Genomic DNA, 15417 nt, shown 5'->3' with positions numbered 1-15417 from the left:
ACTAAGTGAAGTAAGTCAGAGTAAAACAAATACCATATGATATCACTTATATGTGGAACCTTAAAAAAATGACACAATGAACTTATTTATGAAACAGAAACAGACTCACAGCTACAGAAAACAAACTTACGGTTACCAAAGGGGAAAGGGGGTTGGGAAGGGATAGATTGGGAGTTCGGAATTTGTAGATACAAACTACTATATATAAAATAGATAAACAACAAGGTCCTACTGTATAGCACAGGGAACTATATTCAATATCCTGTAATAAGCCATAGTATAAAAGAATCTGAAAAGGAATATTTACATATATACATATGACTGAATCACTATGCTGTACGCAAGAAACTAACAAAACATGGTAAGTCAACTATACTTCAATTTAAAAATTTACTTAAAAAGCTAGACACTGTGGTCAGACGCAGTGAGAGACAGCAAGAAATGCATCGTACGCAAGAGGATGAGCCTGCGATGCTACATTCTGGCTTCCTCCAGCCCCGTGGACCTGTCACTCTGGTAGGCTGCTGGGACCACTGAACTGGGAGCATCTCCCCGTGAAACAAGCCAGGTACTGGGCGCCGGGCGCACTCCCCCTACATCCTTCAGGCACACCCTCTCTCTCTGTTTGCCAGTTTCCCCGTGCACTGGAGTCAACGGGGAGCCCACCAGACTGACCGGTCACCCTGGCCAGCACTCAAAATGACGCCCACGGAGGAGAAGCCGCGGGCGCCTGGTTCCAGACAGCAACATTGCTCTCTGTGCTCCCCCGGTCCCAGGGCAGCCCTGTGGAGTCCGCAGCTCCCAACACACTGCATTCCCTGTGCGAATACAGGGCTCCCTGCATACGGTGAACACAACCCTCCCACCAGCCAGGGCTCCCCGGACAGCAGCCACATCTTTCCAAAAAAGTGTAGCAGTTGAGTCTCAGGGAAAAGAGAAGAATTAAGTTCACTGTTCATATGCATTTTTAAGCAGCCAATTTTGCTTTTCAGGAGTAAGACAAATTTGCAGGAAGAAAAAGGAAGGAGTAATATAAACAATTTTCCATGTCATTAAAAAAAAAATCAGACACTGTACACAAAAATAGGTTGCCATGGGAGACTGTAAAATTTCTTTCTCCAAACAGCTTTAAAAGGGAAAAATAAATACCCATCTGTCCCCTGACGGTGTAACAGAAATGCTGTCAGAAAAGCCGTAGCATGCATCACACTCAAGTTTGTCAAGACCGCTTTCAACCGCTCAGCCCCACGTCACCTACGTCCGAGGCGGAGAAGTAAATAGTGAAAATGGAAAACCCAGAAAGCGACACCTTTACGGTGAAAATCTACTTTTCTTTAAAATGCTCTCTGGGAAGAGACTCCCTCTTATATTTGACCTACCTGGATGCACTAAGAACTGAAAGGAATGCACAGTTAATAGCACCTTCCCAGGGTGTGGGGTGGGGCGCAGGGCGCGGGACGGAGCGCGCGCGCCCCCGGAGCCCGGCGTCACCTTCAAGGTCAGCCGCACGGCGTTGCAGTCCTCCTGCAGCGGGTTCAGCTTCAGCGTCTCCCCCAGGTTGCTGCAGCCGGACGACTGGTGCTGCATTTCACAGCAGACGCACACCTCGACACTGTCAAACTTAATCTGGACGGGGAACACAGACAGAGCGCACAGTTAAAACGGCCTTCTGCCCGGGGCGCGTGCTTGAGCGGCGGGATTAAGAACACGTGACAGGCATCCCATTTAGTTTCCGTTACAGTCATGAAACCAGAACCCATCTCTTTATGGACAAAAGCCGTCAGAAACACCATTAGGAATTATTCTAAAATCCTATTTGAAAAGCAATTAAAAAAATATATTTGAATAAACAGAAGCTAAAAAGTTACAGATAGTCACATTAAGTGTGGAGACGTTATCACAGCTCCGTGCCTTGGCACATTCTCTGCCCCTGGTCAGCAACTGCTGTCTCCTTTTATGGCCTATCAAACTCCTCCTCGTCCTCAAGGCTCTGTCTGGTTTCCAGAGCGGCTTGCTTCTCCCGGGGGCGGAGCACTCCGCTCCTCCACTGAAGATCCCTTTCATCAGCTGCAGTGACTTGGATTTCCGCCTGATGAGTGAGGATTCCCCAGTCAGGGAGAACCTGTTTCAGCTGCAGTACCCGTTGCCTCAGGTAATGCCTCCAGCCCAGCCCTCACCCACAACAGGTAAATGCACATCCCAGCAATTTACAGACAGCAATTTACCAGTACTGTCTGGTGTGGCTGGGAAGCCTGAATATGCAGTCAGATGCAGTTTCGGAGCCAGGGAAGTGAATTCGCACCAACATTTCTAAGGTAGGAGGCGGGCACACTGAGAAGCACGTGAGGTCACTGCGCGAGGCAGCAGACATCACCGGGAAACTGGCCAACTGGCTGCTGCAGGATGAGGGGACGGAGAGGAGCAGGGGAGGGAGGGGAGGACAAGGTGGAGGCGGGGAGGATGGCAGGGGCCAGGGGTGCCCACTGGAGGAAGTGCCCTGTCCTCTTAGCAAGGGTTCTGAGCCCCCCTCGCCTCTCCTGGAACCCTAGGTCTAACTCCGACATCCCAGAAAACTGCTCAACCGCACCGTCACCAGGTTCCTCTCTTTCTCCCCGTGAGTGTGTGCTCAGCCGCCCTCCAGGGCCCTTGTTTGCGCTCTGTCTCCCCCACAGACAGACAGCGAGGTCCCGGCACACGGGCATTATTCCCGTGGCGTGCGGGGTGGGGTCGCTCACCAGGGAGCTGGCTCAGGGCACATCCTGCTGCAGCCTGATAGCTGCTAGCCGGCGCCTGGGGACGGGGCCAGGACGGGTCAATCAGAACTTCGGGGGCCTGCTCAGGCTACTCCAAGATGCTCAGTGGGGAGGTCTAGAGGAGGTCTGTTTTCCTTTTCTTTTCAGGGATTTTAAACCGCATCGACTGTGATTTTTTTCTGATTACAGGAGTCATACGAAACATTTTGAAATACCGAATAAAATAACAAGAAAAATCACCTGTCAGTTATCCCTCTACCCTGAGATAGCCAACAGTTAACATTTGGGGATATTCAAATTGATTTTAAAACAGGGTCATACAGTTTTTAAGTCTGTGCTTTGTCCTTAATATAGCACGAACTTTTCAGTTTATTTTTTGTTATGAAATATACATATGAGAGAGTCATATACGTATTCAGTTTAAATAAACACCGAGTATGTCCCACCCAACCTAGACACAGAACACTGCCAGGCCTTTAGGGACCTTTGTGCCCCTTGCTGAGCACACACCCACCAGCCCCTCCCCAAGAAGCGGCCACTCTCCCCGGTTTTGTGCTAATCCTTCCCTTCCTGTGGTCTTGCCGCATATCCGCGTATCTCTAAGCAAGACAGGTGTTACTTTGACCAGTTTTTAAATTTAAAAAATAGAATCACACACTCTATTTGTATGGAGCTCCCTTCTTTTTCTCGACACAGTATTTCCGAAGCTCAGTAACACTGGTGAAGAGCTGCAGTCCATCGCTCAGAGCGCTGCATGGGGTGCTGTTCCGCCTCCCATTCTTTGGACGGACACGGCGCTGTGTCCGGGCTCTGGCTCCCATCAACCACGTCGGCGCGAACACCTCCCAGTGCACACAGGCAAGTGTTTCCTAAGTGGCTAAACCCAGAGGCAGACAGCACTGTCCTATGGTACATGCACACATGACGTTACGAGGCAAGGCCAACTGCCTGCAAAATATTTGAACAAGTTATGCTCCCAGCAGCAAGGTGTGAGAGTTCAAATGGACCAACATCCTCACCGACTCTTGCTAATATGGGACATCTACATTTCTGCACAAATAATGACCACTGATTGGGGGTCAGGCCTGTTATTCCATTTTCTGAACTGTCCATATTGTGAAACCACACACAAGTGCACAGAACACACACATACAGTTCCCAGATTTATCACAAAGCCAGCGCCCAGGGGACCATGGCCAGGCCCCCAGGAGGCCTCTCGTGCCCCTTCCCCCACCATTCCTCCCTCCCACTAGACCAAAAGCTCACCAACCTCCTCACTTTTTGATAATTACTTCCATGCTTTCAACTTTATACTTTGACCACTTACAATATAGTTTAGTTTTTGCCTGCTCTTCTAACGTGATGTAAGTGGAATCAGGCAATATTTTTAGTACCTGGCTTCTTTCATTTAAGATTATGAGACTCATCCATGCTACTGCATCTAGGTGTCGGTGATTCACGTTCCCTGCTGCATAATAATACATTACATTAATATGCCACCATTTGTATACTTACTCTCTTGCTGATGGGACATGTGGATTGTTGCCAATTTTTGGCAATTAAGAGCGAGGCTGCTCATCAGGGAAATGCAAATCAAAACCACAATGAGATGTCACCTCACACCTGTCAGGATGGCTGTCATCAAAATGAACACAAATAACAAATGTTGGTGAGGATGTGAAAAAAAGGGACCCCTCCCACACTGCTGGTAGAAATGCAAATTGGTGCAACCACTGTGGGAAACACAGAGGTTTCTCAAAAAAACTAAAATAGAACTACCATATGACCCCCTCCCCAGCAATTCCATTGTTGGGTATATACCCAAAAAAACAAAAACGCTAATTTGAAAAGATACATGCACCCCAATGTTCACAGCCATATTGTTTACAATTGCCAAGACACGGCAGAGACCTAGGTTGCTTTAGATATATAGATGGCTAGCTAGCTAGCTATAGAGAGAGATACTATATATACAATACAACAAATACACATATATTTATTCACTACAGTAGGTCTAGTTAACATCTGTCACCATAGTTATAAATGTTGTGTGTGTGATGAGAACTTAAGACTTACTCTCTTAGCAACTTTAAATATGCAATACAATATTATTAACTATAGTCACCACGCTTTACATTACATCCCCATGACTTATTGTATATAACTGGAAGTTTGTATCTTTTGAGACCTCTTCACCCATTCTACCTACCTTCTACTCCCTGCCTCTGGCAACTACCAATCCGTTCTCTGTATCTATGAACTTTTAAAATATATATTCCGTATGTCAGTAAGACCATATGGTCTTTGTCTTTCTCTATCTGACTTACTTTACTTAGCATAATAATGCTCTCAAGGTGGTTCCGTGTTGTCACAAATGGTAAGATTTCCTTCTTTTTATGGTCGAGTAATATTCCATTGCACATATATGCCACATTTTCTTTACCCATTCATCCACTGATGGACATTTAGGTTGTTTCCATGTCTTGGCTATTGTAAATAGTACTTCAATGAACATGGCAGGGTGTATCTATCTTTTTAAGATAGTGCTTTTGTTTTCTTCAGATAAATATCTAAATATGGAATTGCTGAATCATATGGTGGTTCTATTTTTAATTTTTTGAGGAAGCTCCACACTGTATTCCACAGTGGCCTCACCAATTTATACTCCCACTAACTGTGCACAAGTGGTCCTTTTTCTCTGTATCCTCATCAATACTTTTATTTCTTGTCTTTTTGATAATAGCTATTCTAACAGGCATGAGGTGATATCTCATTGTGGTTTTGACTTGCATTTCCCTGATGATTAGTGATCTTAAGCATCTTTTCATGTACCTGTTGGTCATCTGAATGTCTTCTTTGGAGAAATGTTCATTCAGATCTTCTGGCTAATTTTTTAGTCATACTGTTGGTTTGTTTTTCTATTGACTTGTAAGAGTTCTTTATATGTTTTGGATATTAACCCCTTATCAGATATATGATTTGCAAATATTTTCTCCCATTCAGCAGGTTCCGTTTCATTTTGTTGACGGTTTCCTCTGCTTCCCAGAAGCTTTTCAGTTTGATGTAGTCCCACTTGTTTATTTTTGCTTTTATTGCTTTTGCTTTTGGTGTCAGATCAAAAAAAAAAAAAATCATTGCCAAGACTCATGTCAAGCAGCTCTCTGTCTGTATTTTCTTCTAGGAATTTTGTGGTTTCTGGTCTTACACTCAAGTCTGAATCCATTTGGAGTTAGTTTTTGTGTAAGGTGTAAGACAGTGGTCCAGTTTTCCCAACACAGTATTGCAGAAACTGTGCTTTACCCCGCTGTTTATTCTTGGCTCCTTTGTCGTAAGTCAATTGACCACATATTGCGTGGGTTTATTTCTGTGCTCTCTGTTCTGTTCTATTGACCTACGTGTCTGTTTTTATGCCAGTACCATATTAGTTTGATTACTACAGCTTTGTGGTATAGCTTGAAATCAGGGACAGCCCTGCCTTTTTAATCCTGTCTTTCTGTAATTCCCATGACATGAAATGTCAGCCCACAAGTCACTGAGACTCTGCTGGGTTTTGTTTTTAGTCAGTTTTTCCTCTGTTGTTCATTGTGGGTACCTTCTATGGTTCTATCTTCCTATTCACTAATTCTTTTTTCTGCCTCTTTCATTCCGCCATTGAGCCGGATTCACTCAGTTTTTTTTATTTCAGTTAACTGTGTTTTTGAGTTCTAAAATCTCCATTTGGTTCTTTTTTTATATTTTATATTTCTTTGCTGAGGCTTTTTATTTATTCCTTTCTTTCAGAAGTGTTTATATATGCTCACTGAAGCATTTTTATCATGGATTGTAAATGATGAATATGTGAAAGTCAAAATAATGAAACCGTGAGAGAATAATACAGGAGACTATCTTCATGTCACCGGGGACAGGAAAACACTTCTTAAACAAGGCTCAAAATGTGTTAAGAATAAACAGATAACTAATGTGTTTGACTATTTGAAATTAAAAACTTTTTTTCATCAAACACCACCCATAGGAGAGTAAAAATTGATTTTGCATCACATGTGACAGATGACTCATATCCAAAACAAACAAAAAGCCCAATCTTAAATGTTAAGAAAAAGACAAACAACCCAACATGAAACATGTGACACTGAACCCCACCACAACAGCACTCTGAGAAACATAAATCAAAATTAAAGTCAGATGCCATTACATCCCCATCAGAATGGCTAAGACTGAAAAATAATGACAATAGACAATGCCAAGTGATGATAAGAATGTGAGGCAACAGGAACACAGACACTCTGATGGCGGTGTGAATTGGGACAGCAACTTTGGAGAACAGCTTGGCATTATCTCCTTAAGTTAAAGACTGCTACCCAACCTAATATGATACCCATAAGAATATTTCAATTCTAGGAATATACCCAACAGAAATGCGTACAATGATAACAAAAACCATGCACTAGAGAGTTCACAGCAACATTACTCAAAACAGCCTCACACGAAAGAGCTCAATGTCCATCAAAAGTAGAATAGATGAATGGATGGTTTTACCTTCATACATGCAATATTATACAGCAATGAACATGAATGAGTTACAGCTACATACAGCAGGAGTACACTGCACATCATAATGCTGAGCACGGGAAGCTAGACATAAAAGAAGCAATATTTCTATTTAAATGAAGTTCAAGAAACCAGACAAAATTAAACTATTGTGTTCAGAGGTGCATGCACGGTTGATACAATTATAAAAAAGATTAAAGATGTGAATATCACAAGGATGAATATCCCAAGGTGATTATCTGCAGTGGGAATGGAGAGGCAGTGGATTGGGAGCACATAAGGAGGGCCCTGGGATGCTGGGGATGTGATGTTTATTTCTAGGCTTTGCTGGAGGGCACACAGCTGTTTTGACTCATGATAAATTGCCCAGCTATATACTTCCGCTTTGTGCACTTCCCTATATGTGTTTTATTCTTCTCAATGGAAAAGGTTCAAAACAGATGAGATTGCTGGAAAGTAAATGAAATGTAGAACTTAGGAAGAGAAAGAAAACAAGTGAGCTGAGAATAGGAAAAAAAGAAATTTAACACACATAAAAAGTGAAATTAATGAAATAGATATAAAGATGTTAAGATGAATAAAGCCTAATGATGACTCTTGAACAGACCAAAAAAAAATACTGCAAATTCCCTGGTAGGACTGATTTTTTTTTTAAAGAAAGCCAAAGCAAACAACATTAGGAATGAGACAGGAGATTTAACACGGATGTAGTAGGGATGAAAAGAATATGGGCTGCTCTACAGCCATAAATGTGAAAATCTAGAGGACGTGGATAATTTCCTAGCAAGATATAAACTATTATACTGAGCCTGTAACATGCAGTAAACCTAAAGGCCAATAACCATAAAGGAGACTGGGAAGTCCAAAATGGTATTTCAGGCTGAATTCACTCTGACCTTTAATGAAAAGATAATTTCTATGTTTTAAAACAATTTCAGGCCAAGAGCCAAAGAAGAAAACACGCCAGTTGCCTTTATAAAGCTAGCATAACCTTACCAGCAGTTCTGAAAAAGGAAAACAGAAGCCCCCTCCACCCTGCCAACAAACCAAAAGGGCAATTTTTTCTTTTAATAAAAAAAGCAAATATTTTAAGCAAAATATTGGCTAAAATGAATGCAATGCTATATCAAAGGAATTATATCCCATGGCTGTATTAAAAAGTACTCTTGAATGCAAACTCAAGTCAAAGTGCTTTAAAACAAGCAAGGGAATTTACAGATTTCATAAAACTATAGTCCAGGGTTTGGAATTCAAGCATGGTGGGCACCAGGTGCTCAGATGGTATCAGCACTGTCTTTTTCAGTCTCTGGCTACCCTTTCCTTAGGGTTGGCTGTACGCCCAGACGGTATCTCCTGAAAATATGTCCAGAACGTGGAAGTTTAGCAGCCTCAGTGGTAAATGTGTACATTCTGATGGCTATAGCCCCAGGCCTGGCTGGCCATGTAGCACAAGGGAGAAATAGAACTTAGTTCTATTAAACACTACACATTTACTTCTTTCCAAAACCTGGGTTATCCTGAAAACTACCCAAGGTTCATTTTAGGAAGAGAATTCTAGAACAGCGGTAAATCTATCAAGAAAATGTGTTCTAGCAACAAATTAAATGAGAAAAGTCAGATGCTCCTATAAATAGATATAAAACCACTGCATAAAATTTCACAGGCACTCATAAAAACAGTAAGTCAATTAAGACTAGGAGAAATCCACCTAAATCTGATAAGATTTTTAGCAGGCAAATACCTAAAGCAAATATCATTTTAACTGGAGCAATACTGAAGGCAATTCCACCAAGATCAGGAATGAGACAGAGTTACCCACCAGCATGCCCACAATTCTACACTGTTTTAGGAGCACTAGTTAATTTAATAAGATAAGAAAATACTGTAAGCTGTGTGAATATTGGAGAAGATAGAATTGTCTTTCTTTTCAAATATGATTGAATATCTAAAAAAAAATCAAAGAGACCATACTAAAACAACTGGAATTAAGAGAACTTGTTACACTGGCTATAACAAATATGATACTAGTAATAACCAATTAAAAATAAAAATGGCAGGGGGTGGAGGGATAAATTGGGAGTTTGAGATTTGCAGATACACAGTACTATATGTAAAACAGATAAAACAACGAAGTCCTACTGTAGAGCAAAGGGAACTATATTCAATATCTTGTAATAACCTGTAATGAAAAAATTATGAAAAGGAATATATATATATATATATATACATATATATATATATATATACAACTGAATCACTATGCTGTACACCAGAAATTAACACAACATTGTAAACCAACTATATATACTTCAGTAAAAAAATAAAATAAAAATGGTAAAAAAAATTCTATTCAAAGTAACAGCAACAAATATAAAATACCTGGAAATAAGTTAAACTCAAAAATTAAATGACCTATGTGAAGCTAGGCATAAAATGCTATTAAATGGCAAAAACTCTGGTGCAGTAGATGTGAGGCATTGTACCTGGCCACCCACAGCCCCTGAGCCCCCTCCTCAGTCTGCGGCGTCTCTTCTTGAGAAGGCTCCCACTTTTGCCAGAAGTGCTTCGCCAGCCTGCCCTGGTTTAGAGTTTCATCAAGCCCTAAAAAGAAGCCATGAGGCAGGTACCAAAGGCTTGTCTTCCTCCCCCATCCCCATAGAACTGTTTGTACACAGGAGCCAAGCTCCTCCTGGCAGTTGGCACCAGGGCACAGCCATGGAGCAGGGCGCCCCACCCTGGGCTCCAGTGAGTCCCTGTGCTCTTATCAACTGGACAAAATCCACCCCTCCCCATCCAGTCCATTCTCCCACATCTCAGAAACACGCAAGGAATTATTTCCTATGACCACACCCCTGCTTTGGCACTGAAGACTGAAGCAGCCAACGTCAAGGACAAGACAGCCTCTTGGGGGAAGGAAGGGGGCAGGGCTCGGCTGGAAAGCACAGTTTATCACACCAAGCAACCCTTCGGTGACCCCAGGGAATAGACATCAAAATAAATCTCTTCCTTCGGTTATTTCACTGAGTTTGCGATTTATTCTAAGAAAAATTCTGGAAACCTCCTGATTAGTTCCCTAACCTTGACATCTGAGTGCGTGGACGCTGACAGATTTATTTCAGGGCTGCCCCTCCGTGTCCGGGTCACTGGGAACCACACAGCAGGGCTTTGTAAATGAAGCCATGGTAATTTTTCATGAATCTCTCCAGAGCATTTAAAAGCCAGCCTGCCCCCCTTACTGATGGTCCATCAGCCCGTCTGGATGTAGAAAGGGCTCGTACAACAGAAAGAGAGGGATGCCCCCGAGGGTCTCTTACAGAAGCACACCTGAGACGGGTATGTGACCTTCAGATACCCCAAAAGGGAGGCAGCGGGAGGCTGAACCTGGAGGGAGGAGGGGCAGTCTGTCCCGGAGGGTCTTTGAACCTGTGGGGCAGAGTCAGGCTCACTCCAGGTCCCACCTGCTACACAGTGACCCAGGCCAGGCCACAGGGCTTCTCTGATCTTTGGAGTCCTGAGGTCACTGCGAACATCAGACAAGGTTATACAGCTAAAGGTGCAAAGTGCAAATGCGCAAACGTTGTTAGTTGTTGGGGTTATTATTTTTATTATGAGAGTTGGAAAAGAGGTTTGTAAAAACTCACCTCCATTTCTGAGTACTAAGAGCTAACCACTTCCATAGACATTGTCATCAGTCTGTTGACAACTGCCTACTCGAGTAACTTGGCTCCTCCAGGCCTGGCCGTGTTTACTGAGTGACCCACTGATGGCAGTGGAGGGCGCCCAAAGCTTGGGCCCTAAAGATGCAGGACTAGTTACCTTTGTGCAGGGGGACACTCAAGACCCTGAGTGACACTGGTAAGGCCCTAGAAACTCCAGTCATCATGTGACAGCATGACTAACCCTGAAAGCGTTACCCTGTGTGGAGCCAGACACAAAATCCACATAGTACAGGACTCTATTCCTGTGAAATTTCCAGGACAGGAAAATCTGTGGAGACAGAGGGAGATTAGTAAGTTGTCTGAGGCTGAGGGTGGAGGGGGGAACAGGGGCATGGGGGGTGACAGCTAAAGGGTCCACATTTTTTTTTTTTGAGGTGATGAAAATGTTCTAAAAGTGACCGCATTGATGGCTGCACAGAATGGGGAATATACTAACAACTACTGAACTGTACACTTTAAATGAGTGAAGAGTATGCAATATGAATTATATCTCAATAAAGGTGTTAAAAACACAATCACCGCCACATTGTGATTATGACTGATTTAGCTGTAAGGATTTTCATCTTGTCAACATCCTGCCAAAACATCTCATGTTCATTCATGCGCCACAGACATACAAAGTCTGAGACCAAAAAGCTCTACTTCTGCACCCCTGTCTCCCCTTGTGGCCTTGCTGGGAACTCAGCCTTACGGGGCCCCTGGGCCAGATGACAGCAGGCCACCCCCTTCCCGTGCGTCTCACTCCATCTGCCACCCCGGCTCCAGCACTGCATCCCTTCCCAGGTGCTTCTTGACTCTGGAGGTACCAGGCACTGGGGCGCCTGTTCCTGCCCAGAGAGGTGGTGGGGGCCTCCTCAGATTTGGGGGTGCATCCAGCTGAGACAGGAGGGGAGGGAGCAGGGCACAACCACTGAAGGGATGACAGCAGTTGAGGACAGGACAAACTGGTTATAACCAAGACGGCGGGAGATCTGAGTGGACCTTGAGCCTCATGGCACACCCACAGGCGCCATGACAGTTCTGAGGCTGACCACAAAAGGTCCAAAAGTGGGAGGGGGCCCAATTCCCGGGAATCCTGCCCTTGCCCCCAAATAGCTGGAATAGTGCTCCTACTCATTAGCATATGAAATTGCTGAGCCCATAGAAACCCACCACCCACACCTCATGTCGTGTCGCGCTCTCTCTTGCCTTCTGAGATGGCCCTCACTCTGACTATGGAGTGTGGCTCTCTCTAAATTAACTTGCCTTCACTTTATCATGCCCTGCTCTCGAATTCCTTCCTGCCCCTATTCTCCAGCAACACAGTCAGGCACTGGGGTTACCCCCCGCTTCCCTGCCAAGCCAGGGACAGGGCCCCACGTGCCAGCCCCTCCTGGCCTGACTCCCCACGGCCTCACCAGGGGCCTGCGAGCCCCAGAAGGAATGTTTCAGGTGGGCTGACCCTCGATGGGAGTAGGGAGGCCTGGCCTTCCAACTATGTGGCTCTTTCCCCTGAAAATACGTAAATACCGAAATCTCAGCAGTATTTTCTCCAAGTGAAATGTGATCTGGCATACCGCAGTGTGTAAGTGTGAGGTGTCCGACATCCCAGCAGGCTTTTGGTACACCCACGGCTCTCTGCCTCAGCCGGCCACTCACACATACGCTGATACACATGTGTGTATATTTACAAAGTACTAGAAGCTCACATAGAATCACTGAGCTGTGATTAGTGCTGCTGTGACATGACACTCACTGAGCTTAGTGTGAGCCGGGCACTGCGTTAACAGCTTCCCATTCTTTAGTTTCACAAACGAGGAAACAGGCTCAGAGAGGTTAAGTGACTTGCCCGAGGTCACAGAGCTGGTCAGCGTCAGAACCAGGACTGAATCTAGAACTTGTAAGTCCACATCACCTGCGTTTCAGACACACCAGACTGCTTCTGCTCCCAGGACAAGCTGAGACATTTGGACTCTGTATTGCAATGTCCCCTCCCTGGACCACCCCCCAAAACAATCTCTTTTGGAATCACATTCCTTCAGGCCCAGCTCGGCTGCCTCCTCTGTTACGTAAACTTTCCTGATCTCCACGGAGAGAGGTAAAACCTCTGTCCTCTCTCCTCCCAGACTCAGGGCTGCCACCCTGAGTGCCCCCGAGCCAGGGAAGACTCCTGGGTAGCCAGGGAACGGAAGGCCGGGCTGGGCAGCACGGGCCCCGGGCCTTGTACTCTGTGTCTCACTTCACTGGAACTCTTTATACAAATCTTCTCAGAGAAAATGGGAACTAGAGCTTTGGTTACACAGAGACTGATGACGGCAGACCAGGCAGTGGGCGGTCAGCCCTCTCAGTCACTTGCTGGGGTCTGTGTGTGAGGTCACCTGCCCTCGCCCAGCCTGACACTGGGGCAGGGGGGTCCCAAGGCTGGGCTTGACCAGCTCTCCTCCAGCAGGTGTGGGTTCAGGAGGCCAGGACCCTACAGGTCCCCATCAGGCTTGCTCTTCTGAGTCCTCCCAAACTCTTTGCAATTTAAATTTCCACCTTTCAGCTGGCAGATTTTTTTTGTCCCTACATAGCTTTCATTACCATATTTTACTCTGTCAAGGAAGCATGACGGCTGTGACTGATCAATGTTTCCGAATTCCACTTTCCACATAATTAACGGGCACTAGAATACAAGCACGTTGCTGATGAAGGCAAAGAGCTGCTACGGTTTCTGACTGTAATTGCACTTTGTAACATGCATCATGGGGTCGATGGGGAAGATGCATTGAAAAAATTCCCTTGGGGAGTTGGGGTAATAGCTCAGTGGTAGAGCACACACTTAGCACGCACGAGGTCCAGGGTTCAATCCCCAGTACCTCCATAAAAAATCAAAAAACGAATTCCCTTAAAACGCCAACAAATCTTTTGGGAATCTAGGGTTTTCCTTTTTTTTTTTTTTAAATCATTGTGTGTGTGTGCAAAACATTTAAGGAAAAAGATATCTAATTCCAGAAGACAGAACTCTTATTATGTAAATCATACAATTAAGCTTTTAAACCTTTCCTGAATTTTTAGGGAACAAAATAGCATCTACTTTTTATTTATATCGTCAGATATTTCACCTTGATTTTGGTCTTCATTTCATCATATTCTATTTATTAATTTAGCTGTTGCCTCTGTAACAGATGCTCAGATCATTTGTGGAGTAATAAATCCAACAGAGACACAAGCTTTTAATTTTTCATCATGTGAGTGCCACTGCGAGAGAGAAGGTCGAGGGGTGAGGTTGGTCTTAAGTGTGATGGCACCAGCTGAAGCATCCCTGCCAGGGAGGTGACTGTCCTGAGAACACCCAGCCAGGATCACAAGCCCTCTGTGGAGGTCACATCTCCATAGGACATAGTAACAATTTCAACAGTCTTGGGAATTTATACAAGACCCTTTTGTTCAAATGATACTTTCAAGGGGAGAGGGTATAGCTCAGTGGTAGGGCGCGTGCTTAGCGTGCACGAGGTCCTGGGTTCAATCCCCAGTACTTCCATTAAAAAACTAATGACTAAATAAACCAAATGACACCTTCAAGGACGGCATAAGTTGGTAAATTATGAATGTTTGCGGCAGCCTCCCTGTCGGGCAGGAAAACAAGACTGCTGTTCTGGGGCGCCTTCATCTTCAGCCCCGACTTTGTTAATTACGTAGACTTGCGTTTTTCAGGCCAGACTCTGCAACTTCATTAGTCAGCAGTGTAATCAAAGCAGAGCTCTACTTGGCTGGCAGAAATGAGACAGGGCTGAAAACAATTGTGCTGGTTAACGGGAAAATGAGGTACATTTAGCATTTTTCTTCCGGAGGGACCCAACTGGGACTCTGAGGCAGCAGGGTCTGGAATAACAGAAACATTGGAAGGAACCTAAATGACGCTCTGTGGGCAAATTAACTTGGCAAAGAGTGTTTTTAAAAATGAAATGGACTCTCCTGCGTGGCGTCTCAGACTGTTAACCTTCTGGTGCCTGCTGCCACCCCCACAGGAAGGGGCATCCCGCCCCCCACCTCCCTTCCTTCACTTACTCCTGCTCTTCAAAAGAACATCCATCACATCTTCCACAGTTAACGCTCAGAAGAACCCACAGGGAGAAGCCAGGGGAGCAGAAGTTCAGCAGTGGGGGGCTGCTTCCCCTCTGTGCCCCCAGCTTTGGAGGGGTAGCAGCACCCCGCACCGGCTCCATCAGGCGCAGCCCCATTTGGAATTATTGTGTCTATTTCTTGACACAAATGCCTGTCAACTAGCGTCTGTCCATTCCGAGAACATAACAAAACTATCAACCTAAAGAGGAGAACATTTTTACTAGTTTTATTCGTTTTCTGGTCTCTAATCCAACATAATAGTATGTGACCTTCAGAGTCAGACACGAGGAAACACTGCTCTTGGGCTATTG

General features: G+C 44.7%; 1 protein-coding gene across 10 annotated transcripts in view; it reads right to left on the bottom strand.

The window, feature by feature from the left end:
* Positions 1-15417, bottom strand: part of FAM189A1 (family with sequence similarity 189 member A1) — a 274527-nt gene that overhangs the window by 31938 nt on the left and 227172 nt on the right. For 8 of the 10 annotated variants that reach the window (XR_004315687.1, XR_004315689.1, XR_004315691.1 and 5 more), the window contains one exon: positions 1492-1626. The exons of 1 other annotated variant lie outside the window; for it this stretch is intronic. Coding sequence is in view for 1 of the 9 variants with exons in the window: in XM_032469210.1 (XP_032325101.1) it covers positions 1492-1626 (135 nt within the window). In the remaining 8 variants the exon portion in view is untranslated. Of the gene's footprint in view, positions 1-1491; positions 1627-1878; positions 2154-15417 lie in introns of those variants that run through there. One more of the 10 variants, XR_004315694.1, reaches the window with a different exon arrangement.

This window comes from Camelus ferus, chromosome 27, assembly GCF_009834535.1.
Source record: "Camelus ferus isolate YT-003-E chromosome 27, BCGSAC_Cfer_1.0, whole genome shotgun sequence".
Lineage (NCBI taxonomy): Eukaryota > Metazoa > Chordata > Mammalia > Artiodactyla > Camelidae > Camelus > Camelus ferus.
Note: the sequence above shows the minus strand (reverse complement) of the source record. Positions and strands in the feature narration are given on the sequence as shown.